General features: G+C 54.8%; 1 protein-coding gene and 1 long non-coding RNA gene across 4 annotated transcripts; one reads left to right on the top strand and one right to left on the bottom strand.

Annotated features, from left to right (window-relative positions):
• Window positions 1-4,379: 4,379 nt before the first annotated feature.
• Window positions 4,380-11,029, bottom strand: LOC111768137 (uncharacterized). The gene is made up of 3 exons (XR_002800261.2): window positions 10,754-11,029; window positions 8,584-8,970; window positions 4,380-4,646 (listed from the first exon to the last, which is right to left on the bottom strand). It is a non-coding gene; the product is annotated as an uncharacterized lncRNA (long non-coding RNA).
• GAREM2 (GRB2 associated regulator of MAPK1 subtype 2) lies at window positions 9,379-24,822 on the top strand. 3 transcript variants are annotated; one of them, XM_023619369.2, is made up of 6 exons: window positions 9,379-9,531; window positions 13,271-13,411; window positions 18,702-18,832; window positions 19,605-20,642; window positions 21,645-21,814; window positions 22,350-24,822. In XM_023619369.2, exons 1-6 carry the CDS (start codon window positions 9,495-9,497, stop codon window positions 23,377-23,379), a joined length of 2,547 nt encoding a protein of 848 aa, XP_023475137.2. In that variant the 5' UTR covers window positions 9,379-9,494; the 3' UTR covers window positions 23,380-24,822. The 3 variants fall into 3 exon arrangements, with proteins under 3 accessions (XP_023475137.2, XP_023475136.2, XP_070091869.1); XM_023619368.2 differs by lacking the exon at window positions 9,379-9,531 and adding an exon at window positions 10,116-10,362; XM_070235768.1 differs by lacking the exons at window positions 9,379-9,531; window positions 13,271-13,411 and adding an exon at window positions 17,023-17,120.
• The last annotated feature ends 404 nt before the right edge of the window (window positions 24,823-25,226 follow it).

The following is a 25,226-nucleotide window of genomic DNA, read 5'->3' as shown; positions in this document are numbered from 1 at the left end:
ATTGGAATAATAAAAAATTGAATATAGGGGCCAGCCCGGTGGCACAGTGGTTAAGTGTGCATGTTCTGCTTCTCGGTGGCCCGGGGTTCGCCGGTTCAGATCCCGGGTGCGGACATGGCACCACTTGGTAAAAGCCATGCTGTGGTAGACATCCCACATATAAAGTAGAGGAAGATGGGCACGGATGTTAGCTCAGGGCCAGTCTTCCTCAGCAAAAAGAGGAGGATTGGCAGCAGATGTTAGCTCAGGGCTAATCTTCCTCAAAAAAAAAGAATATAGACTGAATATTATGTATCAATATTAAGTCTCCTGAAGTTAATAATTGAACTCTGGCTGCATGGCAATGTCCTAGTTCTCAGGAAACACACACTGAATGAGTGTTTACGGGCAAAGGGGCATGATGTCTGGAGCTTACTTTCAAATGGTTCAGAGAAAAAAGAATAATATGTATCATATTATGAATCTAGGTGAAGGACATGTGGGAGTTTGTTTTAATATCCTTGCAACTTTTCTAGAGGTTTAGCTTTTTTCAAAAGAAAAAGTTTAATTGAAAGATAAAATCGGGACACTTCTGCTTCTGGTGATGGTTGAATGAGATGCCACCAGAGCAACTCCCCAGAGGAAGAAAGATAAACTCCGGCCTTGATGCAAAGAAGCAGATAAATGAAGCCCCTGAGGGTGAGCCACAGATACAGATACAAGTGAGACTAAGTCTGTAAAGGCCGAAATGAAAAGTTGTCAGCCCAGAATTCTATAGCCAGTGAAAATATTTTTCAAGAATAAAGGTAAAATAGACATTCTTTTTTTTTAAAAAAAACATTGTCACCTGAGCTACCAACTGTTGCCAATCTTCTCCCCCCTCCCGCCTTTTTCTCCTCAAATCCCTCCAGTACATAGTTGTATATTCTTAGTTGTGGGTCCTTCTAGTTGTGGCATGTGGGATGCCGCCTCAGCATGGCCTGATGAGCGGTGCCGTGTCTGCATCCAGGATCCGAACCAGCCAAACCTGGGCCGCCGAAGCAGAGCGTGCGAACTTAACCACTCGGCCACGGGCCGGCCCCAAAATAGACGTTCTGAGATAAAAGAAAAGACAGAATTCATTGCCAGCAGATTTGCACTACAATAAATGCTAGTAGTCCTACAGGCTGCAGGGTTATAAGACCAGATAGAAACTTGAATCCTCAGAGAGGAACAGAGTATCAGGAATGGTAAATATATGGGTAAATGTAAAGGTCTCTTTTTTTCCTCTTCATTTCATTATGACATATATGACTCTTTGAAGGAATAAGGACAACGTTGTCTTGCTTGGTTAATAAAATACATATAGATGTAATACATAGAGCACTATAGTCTATTGGAGAGGGGATAAATGGATCTGTATGTTACATGTTTCCTACATTTAATATGAAGCAGTACAACGTTAACTCTACCCAGACTGTGAAAATTTAGGAATGAATAACGTACTCCCTAGAGCAACCACCGAAAAAATAGTAAGTAAATAAAAAATAAAATAGTGGAACACAGTGTAGCTAAAAAGCTGATAGAAAAAATAAAATAGATTTCTTTACAAAGAAAAAGGAAGCAGGAAAGGAAGAACCAGAGGAACGAAAAACGGAAGAGATGAAGAGAAAACAACAAAATAGTAGGCGTATAAAGGAACTTCCTCAACCTGCTAAAGGTCATCTACGAAAAACCTACAACTGACGTCACACTCAATGGTGAAAGACCAAAGACGCTCCTTCTAAGACAGCGACAAGGCAAGGATGTCACTTTCACCTCTTATTCAACATTTCCCCCCTTTTTTTCTCCCCAAATCCCCCCAGCACATAGTTGTATATTGTAGTTGTGGGTCCTTCTAGTGGTGGCACATGGGACACCACTTCAGCATGGCTTGATGAGTGGTGCCATGTCCACACCCAGGATTCGAACCAGCGAAACCCTGGGCCGCCACAGTGGAGCGTGTGTACTTAACCACTCGGCCACAGGGCCGGCCTCATATTGTGAAAATATTTTTGTTCACTATTTTTTTTCTTAGGACTTCAACTCATATTTACTGTTGCAATATCACTTTTAACAGCTGCATAGTGCTCTGCTGGATGGACGTCCTATAACCATTTCCCTGTTGATTGACACTTAGATTGTTTCTGAAGTTCAATCATCACAAGCAACATTGTTATCAACATCACGTAATTAAATCTTTGAGCCAATTCGTCATTATATATTCAGCATAAATTCTTGATTTTGGAGGGGTCAAAGGTGAAGTACATTGTCATAATTGTTAATGCCGCTCACCAACATTTCCAGCTCTCCTTCCAGACACGTGGTAGGATTGAACTTCCCTGCTTGCTAGGAATCCCATGGCCACATTCCCATTGCACCCTGATCAGTAACGTTCTAGATTGTGGCTCCTCTATCAGCCTGGGTCCAGGAGGGAAGATGTCTCAGGTCAGATCCCCAGGTGACTTGCAGTGAAGATGTAGTGTAAGTGAAAAATAAAACTTTGTTGATTTAAGCCATTGAGATTTTGATGTTTGCAATTCCACCCTAACCTAGCCCATTCTGAAAGATATACACATTTTAAAGGCTCCTGATATATATTATCCAATTGCCCAATAGGGAATAAATAGAAGATATCCTCTATATGGATGCTAAAATATCGCTGGAATAAATAAGAACCATGATGCCGCTTAAGCTGATGTCCACATGCGATTCCATATAAAACTGATACCTATTTCCACTGCACATCGCAGGCGACGCCCATGGGGATGGTGTGACCACAGCCCTGCTGCTGACCCTGAGAGCATTCGGCTGAGAGACACCTGAGGGCACAGTCACAATTCTGAGTCTGTATAATGTCTGGCTGGAGCTGCTCGTTGAGAGAAATAGTTCTATTGTTTAAGTCATATGCCCTGTAAGTTGTCTGACCCTTGATATTGCAAAAGACAATCTGAAGGAGAACAGTAACCACAGTTTGAACAAAACGTTGAACTCTATCTCTGGAAATTATTTAGTGATTGTGAGTGAAATGAAAGACAGCTCCAAATAAATCAAGTGGTTATGTATGCTTAATGCAAGTAATAAACCTGAAATAAAGAGGTCGTGAAAGAATTTCTTTTATCAAAGAAACAGGCTGAATGAGGACACAGGGTGGTACTCTCCCTGGCGCCCTATGAGGTATGAGGTGGCAAGCTGGCTGCACCCCGCTGTGGAGTACCTGCCACCCCCAGGGCCCGACAGGCCTTCACCCCAGAGGGGCCCAGCTCTGCTGGGAGGCCTGGCTGCTCCGTCCCCTGGGCAGCAAAACGCCTGCTTGGACAATGTTTCTAAATCAGAATATTGGGGGCCGGCAGGGCCTCGATACCAAGCCCCATTCCCTCATTTGTAAAGTTTGAACTGGCTTTTAATTATCGAATAAATGCCTCTCCACTGTATATATCTTTGGAAAACATTTAGAAAGCAGGGAAACAAAATCACCTCTTCCATGACCCAGACAAACACTTTTAACATTAGAGCATGTTTCCCTTGATTGTTCCTTTTCTTACGGTTCATTGGGTCATTTGTGAAATGTTATAGCCTGGGGCCGGGTGGTTAAGTTCCCCTGCTCCCCTTCGGAGGCCCGGGGTTTGCCGGTTGGGATCCTGGTGTGGACCTACACACTGCTCATCAAGCCATGCTGTGGTGGCATCCCATTTAGAGGAATTAGAATGACTTACAACTAGGATATACAACTACATACTGGGGCTTTGGGGAGGAAAAAACCCCCAAAACGAGGAAGATTGGCTACAGATGTTAGTTCAGGGCCAATCTTCCTCACCAAAAAAAAGAATTGTGAGTAAAAAATAAACCTTTTTAAAAAAACGTTATAGCCTGACTTTTCTACATAACACCATGAGAATTTTCTCAAATAACTACAATTCTTTTGTAGGCATCATTTCCAATGGGTACATAATATTTCATGGTGCATTTGCCTTAGAAATGCCTAATGACAGTACAGTCCAGAGATGAGGAGATACAAATAATAATATTTATGACCACTGTTTATTAAAATGTGTATCTGACACTGTGCTAAGTGCTTTATACACATCCTACATGAAGTGGGCACTATTTTTATCCCCATCTAACAATGGGAGACAATGGTATACTGATAATGTTTTAAAACCACTCTCCAGAAAAAAAAAAATCTTGATTCATAGCATTTGCCAATTTCTGTGGTGCAAATATTCCCATCGTGGCTGATTTCAAGTTGTCAACGTGACGTCACTGCACACGGAGTTGGGAAGAGATGAACAGCAGCACACCATTGTGTGGTTTTCCCACCTTACAGACACAAGAGACATAAAGAACCTCAAGAGCACAGAAAACAGTAAAACGTAATGAAATAATGGGGAAGTGACGAGTTTTAAGTATTTATTATGGTTGTTTAATATAATTTATTTGTAACTTTTTATAATGTAATTTTTAATAATCGCTGTGCTTAATAACACACTTGTGAAGTTCCTGAAATTTTGAGAATTGGTTCCTGCCCCCACTGGAAAAAGGCGAAGTAACTTGCACAGCCATTGGACTTCAAGCGCCATCCTCTGAGCCCCAGGGCCGTGTCGCCTTGTCTGTGGATGTCTGCTGTAGGCCAGATACTGTGTCGGCTCCTGTGGAGAATGAAATGTGAATAGATGCAATGGGGGATGGGTATATAAGTAAATGACCATAAGACAATATAATAAATTCTACGCTAGCGTGTGGTGTGCACACTTAGAAAGGATGAGTCAGTCCTATCTCGGGAAATTAGGTGTTTTAAAGGGAGGGTGACACTTAGGCAATGATCAGCAATGGCTGCTGACATCACGAAATGGAGACAACCTGACATTGTGTGCCTCCTGAGGGAAGACCCACCTCCTCCTAGAATGTAGTTATGACGAAAAAACAGGACTCACTCTGGATTTGATTGACTACCTACATTCTACTACCAAATGCAACATATTAAACTACCCTAAGGGACTGAATCAACAAAGTCCAGTCTGTGGGAAACACTACAGGACAAACATTCCAGTTTCTTCTACAAATAAATTGCGAGGAAAAGAATGTATGGATCTTATTGGGACCTTGATTCAAATAAGTTGTAAATAAATTCCCCAACAAGACAGTTGGGGAAATATGAATACTGACTAAATATTTTATGATATGGGGAAAATATTGTTCGTTTTTCAGTTGTGTAGTATTACTGTAGTCATATTTTGTAAGAAAAAAAAAGTTCCTGTCTGGAGACACATATTAAAATATTTATAGATGAAATGATATCCAAGATTTGTTCAAAGTTCTGTGAGGGGGTTTATGTTCAACTGATCTTTGACAAGGATGCCAAGACGATTAAATGGGAGGAAGAATAGGCTTTTCAACAAATGGTGTTGAGACAACTGGACATCCACGTGCAGAAGCATGACGTTGGAGTCTTACCTCACACTGTACACAAGAATTACCTCAGCGGGTCATGGACCCAAATGGAAGAGCTAAAAGGAAACGTAGGAGTAAATGTGGCCTTGAGTTAGACAATAGTTTCTTAGATATGACACCAAAAGCACAAGCAAAAAAGAAAAAAAAATAGACTTCATCAAAATTAAAAACTTCTGTGCTGCACATAATACCATCGAGTGAAAACACAACCCACAGAGTGGGAGAAAATAGCTGCAAATTCTCTCTCTGATAAAAGACTTACATCCAGAGTATACAAAGAACTTTTGCAACTCAACAATAAAATGACAAATAACTGAGTTTAAAAATAGCCAAAGGATTTGAATAGACATTTCTCTAAAGAAAGTATACAAATGTCCAATAAACACGTGAAAAGATACTCAGCACCATTAGTCACTAAGGAAAAGTAAATCAAAACCACAATGAAATAGCACTTCATATCCACGAGGATGGCTGTAATTAAAAAGACAGACAATGTGTTGGCAAGGATGTGGAGAAATCGGAACTGTCATGTATTGCTGGCGGGAATGTTGAATGCTGCAGTCACTTTGGAAAACAGTCTGGCAGTTCTCCAAAAAGCTACACATCGAGTTACCATAGGACCTGGCAATTCTACCACCAGGTGAGAAATGAAAACATACGTTCACACAAAAACTTGTACACAAATCTTCACAGCAGCATTGTTCATGATGCCAAAAAAGTAGAAACAATCCAAATGTTCATCAACTTGTTAGTGAATAAATAAAACGTGATATACCCCTACACTGGACTGTTCCTCAGCGGTAAAAGGAATGAAGCACTGATACACGCCACAACACGGGTGAACCTTGAAATTTACGCTAAGTGAGAGAAGCCAGTCACAGAAGGCCACATGTTTGATTATTCTAGTCATATGAAAATGTACGAAATCAGCAAATTTATAGAGACAGGAAGTAGCCCGGTTGTTGTGTACAGATAGAGGGCGGGCTGGGGAGAGGGACTGACTGCGAACCGGGACAGACTTTCTTTCAGGGAGGGAGGAACGTGTTTGAGAATTAGATCATGGTGATGGTTGCACAAGACAGAGAATTTACTAAAAACAGTGAATCGTATACTTTAAGTGGATGAGTTGTATAGTATGTGAATTATATCTCGATAAAGTTGATGTTTAAAAAAAACTTCTATGAGGAGGGGAAGTAAACAGAAATAAGATCAGCCATGGACTGATAACCGCTGAAGATGGGAGATGAGTACATAGGGATTCATAATATTGTTATCTCTACTTTTGTTTACATTTAGAATTTCCTGAAAGAAAAATTGGATACCTAGAGGTGTTTGCTCAAGTCCTTTCTGGCCTCTCCCTGTTCATGGGCTCAGAGAAGGCCATCTGTCCCCTAGATGGGGTGGGGGGTGGGGTGGGGGTTGTTTTACACACAACCCGAGCCACTGCTGGCATCTCCCACCATCTTTCTACTCCATTGACCACTCTGCCCACTCACGAGCAACTTGGCCAACCTCTGCCACAGCCTGGCCTCTGGGTCAACAGTGCACCTCTGCCAGGGCTATGGCCCCCTCCTCCAGACCACTGACCTCTTGTGTGTCTTCCCCTCCAGCCAGTAGGGAACCACCTTCTACTTGTCACTACCAATCCTGTTGGAGGTGGAACCCACAGCAGAACAGCTGAGATCCCAGTGACACACTCTGTTTTTTTTTTTCCTGAGGAAGATTAGTCCTGAGCTAACTGCTGCCAATCCTCCTCATTTTCCTGAGGAAGACTGATCCTGAGGCATACCATGCCCATCTTCCTCTGCTTTACATGTGGGACGCCTACCACAGCATGGCTTTTGCCCAGTGGTGCCATGTCTGCACCCGGGATGCGAACTGGCGAACCCTGGGCCGCTGAGAAGGGGAACGTGCGAACTTAACTGCTGCGCCACCGGGCCGGCCCCCCAGTGACCCACTCTTGCCTCTGCCCCTCAGCCCTCTCTTTCCCCCATACAGACTCCCTCAAGTGGGAAGCTCAGGCGCACCCTCATGCACACTTAGGCCCCCTGACTCTTTCCTTTCCAGACCCAGCTGCTCAGTCTGGCCTCAATGCTGAACATCCTCCTCCCTCATGGTGCTTCCTGGCTCTCTGTCCTGCCAGCCATTCTCCAGCAATCCCAGCCCAAGCACCGCTCTCAGAGGTTCTGACTCTCAGTGAAGATGAGTTCCCTCCTGTGTGGCTCCTGAGCCCCAAGCAAATCAAGCGATGAATGTGTCTGGGCACTTGTGTCAGGTCCCTGGAGATTTGTGAACAGTTAAAAAGCCTGGAGAGGCTCTGGAATATTCTACAACAGTTAGGAGTGGGTCTAACCAATTAGGTGGCTCTGCCTGATGTCTCACACCTGTGTGGTCCCTGGCTCAGCCGAAATCCAGAGGTAAAGGGATTTTGGTATGAAATGAAGGGTGGCCTGGGGGAGAGAAGATCGGAGGAGGAAGTGAAGCCAGGTTGGGACAGCAGGGTTGACACATGTGGAAGCAGAATTACTAGGACTTGGTGACCAGTTGCATGTACGGGTTAGGAGATTTCCAGATTGGGGGACCAGGTGAAAGGTGATATCTTTAGCTGGGATAGAAAATAAAAGAGGACCAAATTCAAGCGCGATTGTTGAAGTGAACTCTCTGTGAGTGCCTCGATGCGGGTGGAGGGGCATAGCTGGAAACTGGGCTCCAGAGCTGAGGTGAGCCGGAGACACTGACTAGGAGAAACCGCTGTAGATGCGGCGCCTACGTCCAGGGCGCAGAGGCGTCTCTCAGAGGTCGGGTGGCCATGGGGCCCAGCCTGGGTTTACATCTGCTGTCCTAGTATCTGGTTTACGCTTGTTGTCCCAGTTAACACCTCCTTCACTCTCAAGAGTGTCCCAGTTTGGATGACAAATTATATGGTCACCCACTCAAGAGAGAGACCGCAGGAGAGGGAAAGAAAATTGACTCTAAGTCAGGCCCTTTTTCAATCATTTGCCTCTCCCCGCCTCCCCATCCTCCTACCTCAGACCCTCCATTCCTTCCTCAGACTCCTATATTTTCACCTTTCTCTGTCCTTCCCTTCTGCCACGTTTCTCTCTCCCACGTTTCTAGAGAAGAACCCAGCCTCACCCCACAGACCCAAGTGAGCCTGTCCATCTGGGTTATCCGGAGTCAGACCTCTGTGGTGGCTGAAGGAAGAGAAAGCCTGAGGGCTGGCTGCCCAGCCTTCCCCAGGGGACCGGGGTGAGGAATTCTGTGTGCTGGGCCAGGGCGGGTTGTGGAGTTGGCACTGGCTGGAGGCAGGAGGCCTGAGTTCTAATCACAGCCCTGCTTCTTCCCTGCTGTGTGACCTTGGAGCAAAGCGTTTCTGCTCTTGGAGTCTCCGTTTCTTTCCTCTGCAAAAGCTGGAGATGGAACAAGTGATCTGAAATGTCTCTTCCTGCTGAGAAGTTGAGCTCATCTCATCTGGTGCCGTTTCTCTTGGCGTTCAGGTCATACGATGGGGGTGTCAGTCATCTGGGAAGAGATGGTTTTGTCTGTAGGTGTGTGAGGGTCTCACTGAGGTAGCCGCTGAAGCCCAGAGTCCTTTAAGGACCGGCCTGGGGGCGAAGGCTCACTTCTTGGCGGCCAGATGGCCCCTCGACAGGCCTGCACTAGCCCCTGATCACCTGCAGAAGGCGCTGCAGACCCATCTGGGGCGAAGGGAGCCCTCCGGCCGGGAGGCCCGCCTGAGGCCACCGCAGCTTCTGGGAAGGGCTTCCCAAGAGAAGCTCCGGAGTAGGAGCCGGAGGGGTTGGAAGGAGGAGGTGAGGAGAGCAGAAAAGGAAGAGCGAATGAGGAGAAGGGAATGACAGAAGGGACCGCTTGAGAGAGAGAGAGAGAATGAGAGGGAGGGAGGGAAAGAGAGAGAGAGAGAGAGAGAGAGAGAGAGAGAGAGAGAGAGAGAGAGAGAGAGAGAGTACTCCACCGCCGGTTACGTGCCAGAACCTCAGGGTCCTCATGTGCAGGATGGGAGCGACCACGTACCGTGTGCCGTGTACATGCTGCAGCTACGGCTCACAGGACTTGTGACAATCGGTAAGAGGGTGCTGGGAATTTGGGAAGTGCTCCAGAGTGGGGGCCGAGAGGGTGGTATTAGGCTGCAGTGACAACCAGGGACGGCAGTAGGATTCGTAGTTAAACACGGGTTCGAGTCCAGGCTGCCACTTGACCTCTCTGAGCCTCACCAGTTAATGGGGTGAATGAGGCGGTCTCGCTGGGCTGTGTGAAGCCGGAGGTGACAAACGTCGTAGAGGCAGCGATCGCTGCTGAAATCGCAGCACTGAGTCGAGGCAGGAGCTTTGGGAAGCGGAGGAGGACCGCGCAGGGCGGGCGGCGACTCCCGGAGGCCAGGCACGAGCCGGCGAGGAGGCGCCGCTCCGCGGGGAAGGGAGTCTCGACACGCTCGCGGCGGGGGACGGGGGGCGGGAGGGCGCGGAGGCCGACCCCCACCCCGACTCTGCAGATCCCGCTTCGCGTCGGCCTCGGTGCCCGGCTGTCACCTGGCGCTCGGGGCGAGGCGCGCGAGCCGGCCGGCGGGGAGGCGGGCCTTGGCGGCGGCGCGGGCCGGGGGTGGGGCGAGGGGCGGGGGCCGGCGCCCCGCGGGGAGACCGGCCACGTGACGGCCGCAGCCCCGGCCGGGCGGCCAGGCGGGGAGCGCCGCGGCGGCCCCAGGAGGTGGCGGCGGGCCCGGGAGCCCGGGCCGCGCGGGACTGGCCGTCGGGGCCCCGGACGGCGGCCCCGGGGGCGCCCATGCCATGGAGAAGCTGGCGGCCGGGCTGGCCGGCCTGCGCTGGAGCATGGGCGCCTTCCCGCTCGACCTCATCGTCAGTCGCTGCCGCCTGCCCACGCTCGCCTGCCTCGGGCCAGGTACCGCGGGTCCCGGGAAGGGCGGCTAGGGCTCCCTGGGCCTGCGGGCAATCGGGGACTGTCCAGGCAGGTGCGGGCGGGGCGGGGAGGATGTGGCCCTGCCCTCCCGCTCCCCAGGTGGCACCCCGCACAGCTCCTGGCGCGCCTCTCGCGGAGACCCGGGGCCCATGAGCCGAGGGTGCGTCTCCTCCTGGGCCCCGCGGACGGGAACAGGGACCGAAACCCGGGACAGGGACTAAGGCCGGGTCCCGGACAGTTTTCCGGCCCAGCTGGAGCCCGGAGCGCGGCCGAGCCAGCCCGCCCGCCCCGTCGGTTCATCCCCTTCCCCCCGCCCCCCAGACCTCCCGCCCGGGCCGCGCCCCCCTCCGTCCCTTTGTCTCCGGCCTCTCACCTAGATCCTCCTGCATCCCTTGGGCATCGAACTGTCTTCCCACCGCCGTGGCCCCCTGCCCCGCTCAGCCCCTCTTGGGACCCTTCTTGCACCCTCCTTTCGCGTCCCGGGGAGCAGCGTCTGGTCCCTGGGCGCGCAGGCCACCTTGGGGGGAGGCCCGAACGAGTGAGTCCTCCCGGCGGCCGTGCCCCCAAGCCCCCGGCCCTCCCCTACATCTTGTCCCACTTCTCCTTGGGGTCCGGGATGCTCTGCTGATGGGACCCTGCTTGGGGGCCTGAGAGGGGACGCCTGGAGGCCACGAGGAGCGAGGGGACCGTTTGGGGGAAGGGGGCTGCTTGGCTGGGGGAGGGGCAGGAGCCGGGGCTGGCAGCCAGGCCGGGGGTTTTGTGTGTGAGAAGAATAGGGGTTTGGCCCGCGTTGGCACACTCGCTTCCCTGAATGCTAATGGGGCCCGCGACCACAGGCTCCTCTCCTCTCCGCGGGGCCCGGCAGCCCCTCCTCCAACCGGCGGCGGCGAGGAGACGAATGGGCACAGCGCGCATCACAGTGTCCAGGGAGCCGGCTCCGTGGGAACGTCGGCGCCCCGGCCGTCGGCAGGAGTGCCCGGCAGCCCAGCGTCTTGCTTGGGATCGTCAGCGTGTGGTTCCGAGACTGTCCCTGTCGACAGCAGGGCTGGATGTGTCTACATGTGACTGGGACATGCTGGCCCGAGCTTCTGCCTGGCCACTTCCCACACATCCTCTTTGCATCTCCCCCTCCCGGGGTCCTGTCTGAGCTCCTCCGTCTGGGCAGGCCTCCTTTGACACCCCTCCACCCCTGTCATGTCTCCTACTGCTCACCAGTTACAGTAGTCAGTTTATTGTCTTAACTGGCCTGCAGGCTCCTTGAGGGAGGCATCCTGCCTAATAAAGATGATGGAGGGACTGAATGAATGGATAAGTGAATGAACAACTGGCGTGATAGCCCGGCTGTCTGACTATGATGCTGGTGGCTTTGTTCACCGTGTGAATATGTGATCACAAGTGTGTCTTGAAGTCTTGAAGGTCCCTCTGTGCCTGTGCACTTGGGAGGGGCCCCTTAGTGGGACCATGGGACTGAGTTGTGTCATTGGAGTGACAAGCCCCTGTCACTGTGGGCAGGCGGCTGTGCTGGCTCAGCTGTTGGTGACCATGGCCCATGGCTGTTGGTGTGTGCCCTGTGTAGCTGTGGCCTGTGTCTCTTGGAAAGATGTGCTGGGGCTTCTGAGAGCTCAGGAGGAGGTTCCAGAGTAGGAGAGCTTCCTCTGCCCCAGAGGGTGAGGAGTTGAGGAGAAAGACTCAGACAGGCCCTCCCCCCTCCATGGGAGCTAGCCCCTCCTCGCAGATCCCCGCCTCCCCAAATGCATACACTTCATGGAGCCCCCGGCCATCAGGGTAAAGGTGGCAGAAATTTACTAAGTTGTGTCTGAGGAGGCTGGGAAGGAGGCCTCCCCCACCCCCATCCGCCTACCAGCTGCAGCCGGGAGACGGTCCACTGGCCTCCTGGAAGCTGGGCCAGCCCCTCCTGCTCCCCTGGAAACCGTTGCTGGGGTTGGAGCCTCTGGGGCCCAGGCCCCTCCCAGCACCTCTGCCCCAGTGCAGCTTGCCCCAGGACCAGGCCCCCCCTTCTAAATCCACCCCCTCCTCCAGCCACCATTACTGTGTTCCAAAGCCTGGGAGAGCTGAGAAGAGGCTTCTTTGAGATGGGGTTAGGGAGTACCTGAGACTTTCTCCCCTCCCCTCTGAGTCCCCTGAAGGCAGGAGACTGCCTGTGCGGTGGGTGAAAGAAAGGGGCTGCCCCTGAGAGAGCCAGGTGTCAGCTCCTCTGAGCCCTCCCGTTCTCCTGACCCGCGTGACCCATGGCTCTGGGGGAGCCCTCCCAGCTGGGACCCACAAGGGACAGTCCCTTCTTAGCCTTCTCCGTCCCCCCAACAAGGCCCTCCTTGCCTGGCCTCGGCACTGACTTGGGGGCTGAGAATTCTGCTGGTGTGAGTTTGGGTGGTTTGGAGGCCCAGCTCGAGTGTCTGCTGGTCAGTGGCTCTCCCTTCCTCACCCTGCCCCCAATTGGCTTGCCACTCCGTCTGTGCCAGCCCAGATACCCTCCACTCAGTGCCTCACACTTGCCTGTAATCTCTGTTCACATGTCTTCCACCTCCCTTGGGCTGAAGGGCTCCCGGAGGGCAGGGGCTGGGCTGGGCCGCTGGGGCCCGGGACAGCAGGCAGTCCACTGAATGATGAATGAAGGACAGCGGCTGGGCTGGTTGCTGGGGCCCTGTCAGGAGCCTGAGCCCTGAGAGACGGGGCTCACTCAGCCCGAGGCCACAGCTGGCAGCCTGCCTGTCCCTCGAGCATTGCTGACCTGGACGGGGATCCTGGGGAGCTGCCCCGGGCAGGGTCTTGATGAGGAGGTGAGGAGGTCACCCTGCCTATGCTTTCTGCTCCTCCTAACGTTTTTTTTTTTTTTCTTTCCTTCCTCTGCTATCCTCCTTGCCCCTCCCAGGGGAGTATGCTGAGGGCGTCAGTGAGCGAGACATCCTGCTCATTCACTCCTGCCGCCAGTGGACAACAGTAACAGCCCACACCCTGGAGGAGGGCCACTATGTCATCGGGCCCAAGATTGACATCCCCCTGCAGTACCCAGGTGTGCCCAGCCAGGGACAGATGGCATAAAGCCGGTGGCGGGGGTGGGGTGTGGGCAGGAGGATAGAGGGTGAAGAAGTCTTGGGGGAAGCGGTTGCTGACCAGCCTTTCCTTGGAGGTGCAGGGTGTGCGAGGACATGGCTGGCAGGGTGGTGATTAGAGTTAGGGTTAGGGTTAGGGTCCAGTGGCTTTCATACTGTTCTGTGAGCCCTGGTTTTCTGGTTGCCAACCTTTGATTCACATTTTATTTTAAGATAGATTTTAAAGATTTTATTTTTTCTTTTTCTCCCCAAAGCCCCCTGGTACATGGTTGAGTACTTTTAGTTGTGGGTCCTTCTAGTTGTGGCATGTGGGATACGTCCCAGCATGGCTTGATGAGCGGTGCCATGTCCACACTTAGGACTGGAACCAGTGAAGCCCTGGGCTGCTGAAGCAGAGCGCGCGAACTGAACCACTCAGCCACAGCCTGGCCCTAAGATAGATTTTAAACTAATGATTAAAAGGATATCTGGGGGCTGGCCCAGTGGCATAGCGGTTGGGTTCGAGTGCTCCGCTTCAGTGGCTGGGGGTTTACCAATTCTGATCTCTGGTGTGGACCTACTCACCACTTATCAAGCCATGCTGTGGCAGGCATCCCACATATACAGTGGAGGAAGATAGGCAAAGATGTTAGCTCAGGGCCAGTCTTCCTCAGCAAAAAGAGGAGGATTGGTGGCAGATGTTAGCTTAGGGCTGATCTTCCTCAAAAAAAAAAAAAAAAAAGGATATCCACACTCTCAAATTGCTACAGACCAAACCCTAATCCAGCTAGAGACCTGTGGTGTGGACCGTGAGCTGCCTCCTTAACCCTTTTTTGTACAGACCCTCAAAGAGAATGTCTCCTGCCAGGATCTTCTCAGTACTGTGCAACCAAAAAACTTCAGGCACAAAGGGATGCTCAGCCTGATGCATCTCTCAGCTCGAATCCTGTTTCTCCCAATTTTTGTGTTAAACTCATTTTCAGTGATTGCCTTTAAGTGAATGTTAAAATTTTAGACTTTTAAATAAGGTTATGCTACTGAACTTCAACTTTTATGTCTATATTATATATGATATTGATGTCCTACATGAGATTTTGTTTGAAGAAAGAATTCTGCTGCTAAAAATAAGAAAGCCCTTTAATTTTATGATGAAACAGAGGGCCTAGGAAGGGAAGCGACCTGCCCAGGGTCACACAGGCAGCAGAGCGGGGGCTAGAACCCAGGGATCTTGTCTCCTGGGCTGGAGTCTGCTGTGCCACACCAGGAATGCACAGTTCTTGTCCCCTCTGTGGAGGGATGGGAGTCTGGCTCCATCCCAGAGATGCCCCCATGCAAGCCCAGGACCCCACGGCCTTCCAGACCCCGGGATGAGCATTTTCATCATTCATCCTCCCTGTAACCCGGTGAGAAAGTCCTCTCGACACCATCTAACTCACAAGGAAACTGAGGCTCCAGGAGCTTGTCCAGTTTTGTGTTTTTAACTGCTGATTGGGTCCCCCCGCCCCGCAAAGGTTGGGAACCCTTTGAGCTGGGAAGGCCCACAGTCCCTGCCTCACAGGTACTGCTGCGCCCCAACCCCGGGCCCTGCCTGGGTCTCCCCTGAGCCAGTGGGACAGGTCCAGGCCCTTTACAGGGCTTCTGCTCTTTACAACTGCCCCGAGAAGTTGGTACGCCCTAGTCCCCACACCCCATTTAGAAGATGAGGAAACTCTCTCAAGTGTCTTTCTGACCTGGGCCTGGAGCCCTGAGGGGGCCTGCCCAAGCTAGAAACTTCCCAGCCTCGGTGTCTGGAATTGGTCCAGGGAGAAGTCCCAGGTCTTCTTGGGATAAAAAAGCAAAGATTAGAAAAAGCCCTCACTAAGAGAAATGTGACTTCAAGGACAGCGCCATTTCAGTTGTGTCATGAAAAATCTGGGAAACCAAGGCCCAGAGCCTCCTAGGGAACTACGGGGCCGGGGGACTCCTAGCCTTTTCCCCCATCTCTTTTGGTGCCCCCTGAACGCATGTATACGGTGGTGGTCAGGGGTGACAGCTGGCCTGCAGAGGTGTGGCATCCCCAGCCCCATCTTTCCGGTGGGCGGCGCCCGCCCGGACGGGGGAGGGGCCGGCCCCGCGGGCTGACGAGGGAGCTCTGAGTGCACCGCTCGGCGCTGGCTCCAGCTGATGAATTAATAATGGCGCGGGCGGCCGGCTGGCTGCGGACCCGCCGCGGGGCGGGGGGCGGGCCTCGTGACCGGGTGTCCAGGGAGCCGGGTGACCTGGCTCCTCTGAGGCCGCCCTGCCCGAGGGCCCAGGCGGCCGGGCGCCCTCCCAGTGGTGCCCTTCCCTGTGCGCCAAGCAGTATGCTTCCATTTTACAGATGGGAAAACTGAAGCCCAGAGAGATTAAATCATTTGGCCGAGGTCACACAGCTGGAGGGTGGCAGAGCTGGGATTCAACCAGGCCTGTGCGACTGCAACGTCTGTGCCTTTACCCACCGTTCTTTATGCGGCGGCTGCTCTGGGTCAGGGTCTAGGAGGAGGGGGTGAGAAAGAAGACCGCTTCGGGCTGGAAGGGACCGTCAGGGCCGCGCGAGTGCGTCCTGGGAGGGAAGGACAAGGAGGAGGGGCGGGCCAGGGTGCGGCAGGTCCCGAGAGCCGCAGGGGACCTCGGGGCTCACGTAGCGGGAGGCGGGAGAGGAAGCTGCCCCCGCAGGGCTGCAGGAGGAGGAAGAGGCTTCCAGGGGCCGCGGCATCACTCCCGGGAGGTCTCCCTTCCTTCCTCCGGGCAATAATGACCTGTGTCGGGCTCCCGGCTGCAGTGGAGGGGGTGGCGCTGGCTGCCATGGTTACATCGATCTTCCCCGCCACATCCTCCCCCGGCTTCAGCCCTGACTTGGCTCCAGCTCTCCCCACAGCGGGCAGCGGGCATTTCTCCCTGCCTGGCTGCTTGTGGTTGGGGGCTTTGTGTGTGGATATGGGGGAGGAGACGGGGGGCGGGGGAAGGGGGCTCCTCACTGCTGATGGCCGCAGGCCTGGGCCTCCTGCTCCTTGCTAGGCCCCCTCCGCAGTTCCTCCCTGCTGCCCTCCAGGCTGCGGCCCCTCCGAGGTCTCTTCCCAGCAGGGTCTCAGAGTTGTTAGGGCCGGAGGAGAGACTCCCCTTCACCTTTCTCCTGGGCATTGTCCCTTCTCTTTCTTGGCTCTCATTTCTCTTCCTGCTTAGGTGCTGATGCTGCCGGCTCTACCCTTGGCCCTCTGCTCTTCACACGCTGCACTAGGGGGGGGTCTCAGTCTGGGTTTCTGGCTGGGCTTTGGGGGCTCCCGGGACCCCCGGCACTGTACACAAAATGTTGTGTGTGTTCATGCTAGGACTACACTTTGGGCATTTTTCTGGGAAGAGGATCCCCAAAGGGTTAGGATCCTCTGTTCTTCCTTTTCCCTTCCTTTCCATCTTACCTGCCCCACAGCTGAAGCTGCCTCCTGTGGGCTGGGGACCTTCAGTCTGTTGCTTCTGACCAGGCGTCCCCAAGCCCTGCACCCACATGCTCACTTCCCCAGGAGCACCACCTGGGGCCCTCACTTTGTAGGATTGGCCTCTGTTCCTGCCAGGTTCCCAGTTTTGGTTAAGAGCTCTGCTGTCTCCAATTCTGATCAGGCTGGTGGCCCGAGTCCCCTCCTCTCCTGCCCACCGCTCGTCAGTCACCCCAGTCTGGTGAGTCTCTCTTGCACGCATCTCTTGGTCTGTTCCTTTTTGCTCTTCCCTCAGCCTCTGCCCTGGCTCTTCTCCAGAACGCCTCACTGGGTTATTTACCTGAATGGTCTCCTGTTATCTTACAGATTCAACTCAGATCTTGCTATTTCCCTGCTCAGAACACTCCAGTGGGTCTCATTTCTTATGGAATGAGGTCCTACCGTATGGCCTTCACAGCCTTTCGTAACCCAGTTGCTGTCTTGTGGAGCCCGCCCCTGCCCCGCCCCCGTCCCCCATGTCCTGCCCCCTGGGCACTCACCATTTTGGGCAGGCCGTAGGCCTTGGTGACTCCGTGTCTTTGCTCATGCTGTTTCTTCCACATGGAATGTCCATTCTATAAAACTGTTTTCATTCTCGAGGTCCCCTCAGACTGCTAGGCAGGTTTCCCGCAACTCAGCGGTTCTCTAGCTCTTTCCTCGTGAGTCTGTTGTGGCGCTTGTCACATCTGCCATCATTGGGTGCTCACTGTCACACTGACTATGTCTGAATTTCCTTGAGGGCAGGCTGTTTTATCCAGATTTGCACCCTCTCTCGGGTCTAGCCCAGTGTCTGGCACATAGTGGGGGCTCCATAAATGTCTGTGGAATGAATAATGAATGGACTATGACTGAAGCAACCACCAGGAAGACTCCAGAAGCTAAAGAGTCACCTTGTCTTCTCTTGGTCTGTTGTCCCCTCTCCTATACAAGAGTCTCTTCCTTCTCTGTAAGGCCTGAGAAGAGGCCATCATCCAGATGCCATGGGGGTTCACAGGCTGTTTTTGTCCTCATGTAGGTAGGCACATAAAAGGGGTCATTCTTTGAAGTCTGTGTCTGCTGGGGACATCTGCTGAGCCAGCTAAAACATGGCCCTGGACTGCAGGTTGGGAAAGCCTCATCTGAGGGCAGCGGCTTTGCTGGTTCAAGTCAGAAGCCTCTGGGACAGTGGGACAGATGTTGGACCAGGGCAGGGTCTGGGAACAGAGCTGGGGTCTGAGCGGCTCTCTCGGGGCCCCTGCTCTGCCCAGTGCATTGGTGTGGGTCAGCAACCCAAGGTGGATACAGTGCATGCCAGATCCAGGCAGGGCCCAAGATCCTCTGCTCCAGCCCCCTCAGATGAGGACCCAGATTGGGGAAGGGACTTGTCTAGGGTCACAACAAGTCAGAGTGGGGCTGGGACCAAGCTAGGAGCCAGCACCTCCAATGCCACACTGATGCCTGGTTGGAGGCCAGTTCTGTGTCCACGTGTTTGGATACCAGTTTGCGTGTGGGTTTCTTTGGGCAGGCAGCTGCTAGCTTCATCATGCACCCACATGCTCTCCACGGGGTGAGGGCTGGGCTCCAGTTGCTAGGATCTGTGCTTACCTCCCTGTTGAAACTCACGCCAGCTGACCAGCCCCTTCCACCCATGCTAGTGCAAACCTACTCTTCTGCCCACCTGAGTTCCAGGGGGGCCGGCTGAGATGAGGGTAACAAGAAGTAGGGACCGTGAGGGCTCTCGGGACACAGGCCAGGCTTCCAGCAAGCAGGCCTGCCCTAGCCTCCTGTGTTCCCTCCTGTGCAGGGAAGTTCAAGCTCCTGGAGCAGGCCCGGGATGTGCGGGAGCCAGTGAGGTACTTCAGCAGCGTGGAGGAGGTGGCCAGCGTCTTCCCTGACCGCATCTTTGTGATGGAAGCCATCACCTTCAGTGTCAAGGTCAGTCCTTCCCGCACCAGCATGGCGCCGCTGTGCTACCCCTTTCCCTGAGGGCACCGCTGACGCTGGTTGGAGGGTTGCCCTTAGGGTCCAAGAGGCGGACGGTGTCCATGTGGCTTCTGGCAGCCCCTCGAGGGCCTTTGGCACAATCTGGCCATGTCAGAAGAGCAGGGAGTATGACCCACTGGACAGAAGAACTTCCTGGAAAAGGTGGTGAAGCAGGAGGAAGTGTGTGTGAGGGTCACGGCTGGGACCTGGAGACCTTTCAGGGCTGCCTGTCCTAGCGTCCACTGGTAAGGGTGGTGGGAATGGGACACACAGTGCAAACAGTGCCCCTCTTGTGTACAGATAGCTCTGTACTGTTTACAAACCCTTTTTTTGTCCATCAGTTCATTTCTCTTCACAATAGCCTTGTTGAATGGGTGGAGCTTTATATCGCCCAAACTGTAAAGATGATAAAAATGGCTATTTATTGAATATTTTCAAAATATGTCATTGTACATAGAGTCTGTTTAATCCTTACAGCAGCTCTTCCAAGTAAGAGTTATTACATGAAGTAACTTAAGCCCCAAAGGTAACTCATTCAAGGTTGCAGAGCCCCCGCCGTGGCCTCTCCGGGATGGAATGCGGATCTCCCCATCCCGTGCTCTGGATCTGATCCCGGCCCTGGGAAAGCCCCAAGAGGAGGGCTGCGCTGGGTCCGGAGGGCCTCGCAGGGTTAGCTTTCCCTGGGGCCCTGGCTAAGGCCTCGCCCTGTTTCTGGGATCCCCAGGTGGTGTCGGGCGAGTTCAGCGAGGACAGCGAAGTGTACAACTTTACGCTGCACGCGGGCGACGAGCTCACTCTCATGGGCCAGGCGGAGATCCTGTGCGCCAAGACCTCCAAGGAGCGCTCGCGCTTCACCACCCTGCTGCGCAAGCTGGGCCGAGCCGGGGCGCTGGCCGGGGTGGGCGGCGGCGGCCCGGGGGGCGCGGGGGCCGCGGGCGGCGGCGGGGGCGCCAGGCCCATCAAAGGGAAGATGCCCTGCCTCATCTGCATGAATCACCGCACCAACGAGAGTCTGAGCCTGCCCTTCCAGTGCCAGGGCCGCTTCAGCACGCGCAGCCCCCTGGAACTGCAGATGCAGGAGGGCGAGCACACGGTGCGCGCCATCATCGAGCGCGTGCGGCTCCCGGTGAACGTGCTGGTGCCCAGCCGGCCGCCGCGCAACCCCTACGACCTGCACCCGGTGCGGGAGGGCCACTGCTACAAGCTGGTCAGCATCATCTCCAAGACGGTGGTGCTGGGGCTGGCGCTGCGCCGCGAGGGCCCGGCGCCGCTGCACTTCCTGCTGCTGACCGACACGCCGCGCTTCGCGCTGCCGCAGGGCCTGCTGGCCGGGGACCCGCGCGTCGAGCGCCTGGTGCGCGACAGCGCCTCCTACTGCCGCGAGCGCTTCGACCCCGACGAGTACTCCACGGCCGTGCGTGAGGCCCCCGCCGAGCTGGCCGACGACTGCGCGCCCCCGCGCCGCGCGCGCCTCTGCCTGCCCGCGCCCCCGCGCGCCCCCGCGCCCGCCCGCGTGCCCGGCTCCTCCGGCGACGGCGAGCAGGAGTACGTGAGCCCCGACTGGGCCGGCGCGCCCGAGCCCGCCGCGCCGCCCGCCGAGATCCCCTACGAGGAGCTGTGGACGCACCAGGCGCCCGAGGGCCTCGCCGAGGGCAGCGTCCGGCTGCCCCCGGGGCCCGACCTCATCTCCTTCGGGGCCGCCGGGCCGCCCCGCCTGGAGCGCGAGGCGCCGCCTCCTCCCGTGCCTCCCAAATCCGAGGCGGTGAGTGGGCGCGGCCGACGCGAGAAGGCTGGGAGCCGGGGCGCTGCTCTGTGCGCTCTGTCCTCCAGGGAGCTGGCCCGCCACGGGGCAAGGTTCGGGCCTGAAAAGCAGGCTCTCCTTGGCCCAGCCTCCGTATCTCGGCCTCCAGCCCCTGGAGTGTGTGGCAGAGGGAGGTAGAGGTGTGCGGGAAGCCCAGAAGGAAAAGGGGAAGGAGACGCAGGAGCATTTGTAGGAAAGCAGACCAGGGATGGCGGCGCTGGGGGTTGTGGGACAAAAGGCCAGTGGTCCCTAGCCCCAGAGAATTTGGGATGAGCCCAGAAGAGCGTTACCCAGAAGGTTCCACAGAACAGGAGTCCTTTAAGTTGGCCAGTGAGAAGGTTCCATGGTGAAATAAGTTTAGAAAATGTGTGTATGGTTTCCAGGCTTCCCCCTCCTCACTTGGGAGCCACAGAGCGTGGGTATATTAAAGGCTCTGAGAAGTCCTGCACTGAGGAAACCTGTTTATCTGTGTTCAGTGCAGAATTTCCCAACCATACCTGTCCACAGAATATGGACAACACCTGTTAACATCCGGTGGCATCCACTCTATTTGACCTATAAGGAAGGGATCCAGATGGCAGATACTTTTCCTTCTTTTTCTCTGCCCACCATACTTTTTTCCTCTTCTTTCTCTCCTTTTCCTTGAGGAGGGGATGGTCTTCTTATCTGATTGTTTTTGATCTCCTTCCGTTTTCTTTTTCTTACGTTCATGATGGATTTCCAAGGCCATAGGAGACAGTGTTGGTGTTGTGGGTTCTCCATGAGTGAAAAAGGCTGGAGAGACTGGAAGGAGTTGGGGAGTGGGGGGCTGGGTGAGGTGTGGGGTGTAGGGCAAGGCAGCCTCTTGGCAAAGTGGGGCAGAGTGTCAGTCCCAGACACCCCCCTGCCCAGCTGCTTAGGAAAGGGAAGATAAGGAGTGTCACCTGCTTGGGGACGGGGTGAGTCATGGCCCTCTGCTTGCAGGTGAAGGAGGAGTGCCGCCTGCTCAATGCCCCTCCTGTGCCTCCCCGGGGTGGCAATGGCAGCGGCTGGCTCTCGGGCAGCCCCCCGGTGCCCCCGCGCTTCCCTAAGCTGCAGCCTGTCCACTCTCCCAGCTCCAGCCTCTCCTACTACTCCTCTGGCCTCCAGGATGGGTGAGTCCCTTCCTTCTCTTGGTTCTGGGTCCTCCCAAGGTGGACTGGGGCAGGGGAGGGTGGGGAGGGCACCAGTGCTGAGGAGGAGGAAGACTGCAGGCCTGGGGCTTCAGAGGGTACAGGTCTCTGAGCAGGAGCCAAGGCTTTGGGGTCTGGCGTCTGGGGGCCTGGGACCCAGTCCCTTGCTCTCCACCTTCCTGCTGCAGTTTGCCCCTTTCCTAAAGGATGTGGATCGAATGGGAGCATTGCTTTGGTTTCCTCCAGACTGGGATCTGCCACAGGATGGCGTGCTCCCTGCTATTTAAAAATGTTTATGTAACTCCGTTTAGTTTAATTTTTCCTGGGGTGGGGGATGCCAGAAGAAAGAATAGGGCAATCCCAGAGGGTCTCAGGCCTTGGGGGCTGGGGTACAGGCCAGTGTTGCTTGGCAGCTTCTCTGACCTGGCAGAGCAGTGGTTGTGTCGTGTGTGTGACCTTGTTGCATCTCCCTCTTGCTCGGCCTTACCCTTCTGTGCATGTCTGTCTCTGCCCACAGGGCAGGTTCGCGCAGTGGCAGTGGCTCTCCGTCACCAGATGCCTACTCCCTCTATTGCTACCCATGCACCTGGGCAGACTGCAAGGTGGGCGAGTCTTCCAGCCGCCCACCCCCGGGACCCTTGCCCTCAACCACACAGCCAAGCCAGGCCTCCCGGGCCCTCGCAGAGCCCCTGAGCAGTCGAGCTGCCTCCCTCTTGGGGGCTGACACCCCTGTCAAGGCCTACCACAGCTGCCCACCTCTGTTCAAGCCCTCTCACCCCCAGAAACGCTTTGCTCCGTTTGGAGCTCTCAATCCCTTTTCCGGGCCTGCCTACCCCTCAGGCCCTTCAGCGGCTTCCTCTTCTGGGCCCACAGCCACCTCGGGTCCCCTGACTACCTCCAGCCCTGCTTATTCCCCAGGCCCAGGCTCGCCAGGCCAGGCCTATTCAGCTGCTCCCACCTCTTCCTGCCCCACCTCCTCCTCCTCTTCCTCTGAGTGGCAGGAAGCAGCCCCGGAGCCCTTCGATCCCTTTGAGCTGGGGCAGGGCAGCTCCCCGGAGCCTGAGCTGCTGCGCTGTCAGGAGCCCAGAGCTATGGGGGCATCCGGGCCTGGACCCTGCCTTTCGCCACTTGGACCCTCCAAGGCCTTTGAGCCCGAAGGTTTGGTGCTGCGGCAGGTTCCTGCCCCACTGTCACCAGTGGCCCTGCAGGGGCCCGAGGCAGGCGGAGCACGACTCCTTCTCACCCAAGGGCGCCTAGAAGGGCCTCCTGCCAGTCCCCGGGATGGGGCGACAGGCTGGGGAGGCCGGGATGCCTCCCCCTGGCAGCCCCCTGCTGACCTGTCTGCGCTCTCCCTGGAGGAGGTCTCTCGAAGTCTGCGTTTCATTGGGCTCTCAGAGGATGTGGTGAGCTTCTTTGCCCGAGAACGCATCGATGGCAGCATCTTCGTGCAGCTCAGTGAGGACATCTTGGCAGACGACTTCCACCTCACCAAGCTGCAGGTCAAGAAGATCATGCAGTTCATCAAAGGCTGGCGGCCCAAGGTCTGACCTTCCCAGCTTGTAGCTGCACAACTGGAATGCTGGCACAGAGGCCCTGGGGGCCAGCCCTGGCTCTGCAGGGGGACAGCACCCCCAGAGGAGGGTCCTGCCTGTGGGGAGAATCTATGCCAAGACTGAGGCTGCTAGGCAGCCACTCAGAGTGAGTCCAAGGGAGACACACTTGGAAATGGAGTCCTCTGGGGCCGGATGCCTGCATGGGGACGTCTTGCCTTTGAGTGTGTAGAGGACGTGGAGAGGGGGCTGGAGGCACCAGCGCCACCCTGGCCTGGTGACACGTTGCTGCGATTCCCATGAGGGGAGTCAAAAGACCTGACACCTTCCCGTGCCCTGCTACAGAGCTTCACAGACATCTTGCACTTCTCAAGCGTGTAGGTTCAGGTTAAAGGGAAGGAGGTGGCCCGTAATTTAAGCACAAATTCCTAAGTGCCCTCTCTCCTCTGTGCTATGTGGGCTTTTGGCTAAGCTGCCCCAGAGTCGGTGTGCCGATTTCCCTGTCTCTGGGATGCCCTTCCTTCCCCCGCTCTGCTCCACCACAAATGAGGTCCCTGGCCCTGAGCACGGGTGTATCATTTACATGCCTTGCCACTGCACCTCAGAGGCACCTCTGGGTTCTGGCTCGTGGGTGACGACTTTGGAAGAGCTCTGCTGTTGACCTGCTTGCCTGGTTAGGGAGGCAGATGCCCCCTGGCGTCTCTAATGCCCTGGCCCTGCCCTGAGCTCCCTGCAGCTAGCCCTCCATCCTGCCGGCTTGGGTCCTGTCTGCGAAGACTGTCTGTGGAAGAGCAGGTAGATTGAGGTCCTTCATTCAGAGGCAAGTGGCCTTCAATCACTGCCACTTCCACCGGTCTCCCACCCCCATCACTTGACTCCGGCCAACACTGGGTGTGTCCTTCTCTGGTTTTCTGTCACTGGCGCAGGTGGGACGGGTGAGAAAGCAAGCACAGTAGCTTGGGAAAACCTGCCTTTTCCACCTCCTCCTAGAGCTCAGTCCTCCTGTGCTTGTTCACTGTTTCCACTCAGGTCTGTGTGGCCTAGATCTTGAGCCTGGAGATCTGCTTGGCACCAACCAGAGCAGGCTGGCCAATGTATACAACCACCCATCCCCCGGTGCTGTTCCCTACTCACCCACCCAGAGCCACACTGATTCTTCTGCTTGTGCCCACTGGCATCAGGCCTGAGGCACCAGCCTTCTCTCCTGCCTTACCTAGCCTACCTAGATATTTATTTTCTCCATTCTTCTGTCTTGAGTAGCGAAGCCATGCTGGAGCTCATGCCCCAGGCAGGCTGCCTCTGCTCTGAGGGAAGGGGAGTCAGGAAGTAGAGCACAGAAACTGTGACACTGAGACATTTGGTTTCCTTGCCAGTCACTTAATGAATCCTTGAGGACTAGGGAAATAAATGCTAGACCACTGAAGAATAGTGCAAGTGGAATTCTGGGCGTCAGCTCCTTTCTTCTTTTGGAGGCCATGGGGACCGACAGGCATAATGTATATGCTCCGGGCGGAAGGTCTTTGGAATGGTGTGTGCACGCAGCTCGTTCGTATGTTCCAGAGGCAGCTGGTAGTGCTGGCCCTCATTCCCTTCCGAAAACCCCTCACCAGCCCCTACCCTACCGGAACCTGCCAACTCCCACTGATGTTTCAGCGTAACTCACATCTACCTAATGCTGCTGAGCAGAAAGACCTGACTTAAGCTCCATGCCATTTGCCAGGGAGGGCCCAAGTTTAACTTCCTGCACTGGCCGAATGCTCGCCTTGAGGCTCTCTCAGACCCCCACATTTAGAAGCTGTTAATGGCCTTAGTGTAGAGGACCAGAACTCTGCCTTCTACTGGTC

Source organism: Equus caballus, chromosome 15, assembly GCF_041296265.1.
Source record: "Equus caballus isolate H_3958 breed thoroughbred chromosome 15, TB-T2T, whole genome shotgun sequence".
NCBI lineage: Eukaryota > Metazoa > Chordata > Mammalia > Perissodactyla > Equidae > Equus > Equus caballus.
The sequence above is the reverse complement of the archived record's forward strand: the minus strand, read 5'-3'. Positions and strand labels throughout refer to the sequence as shown.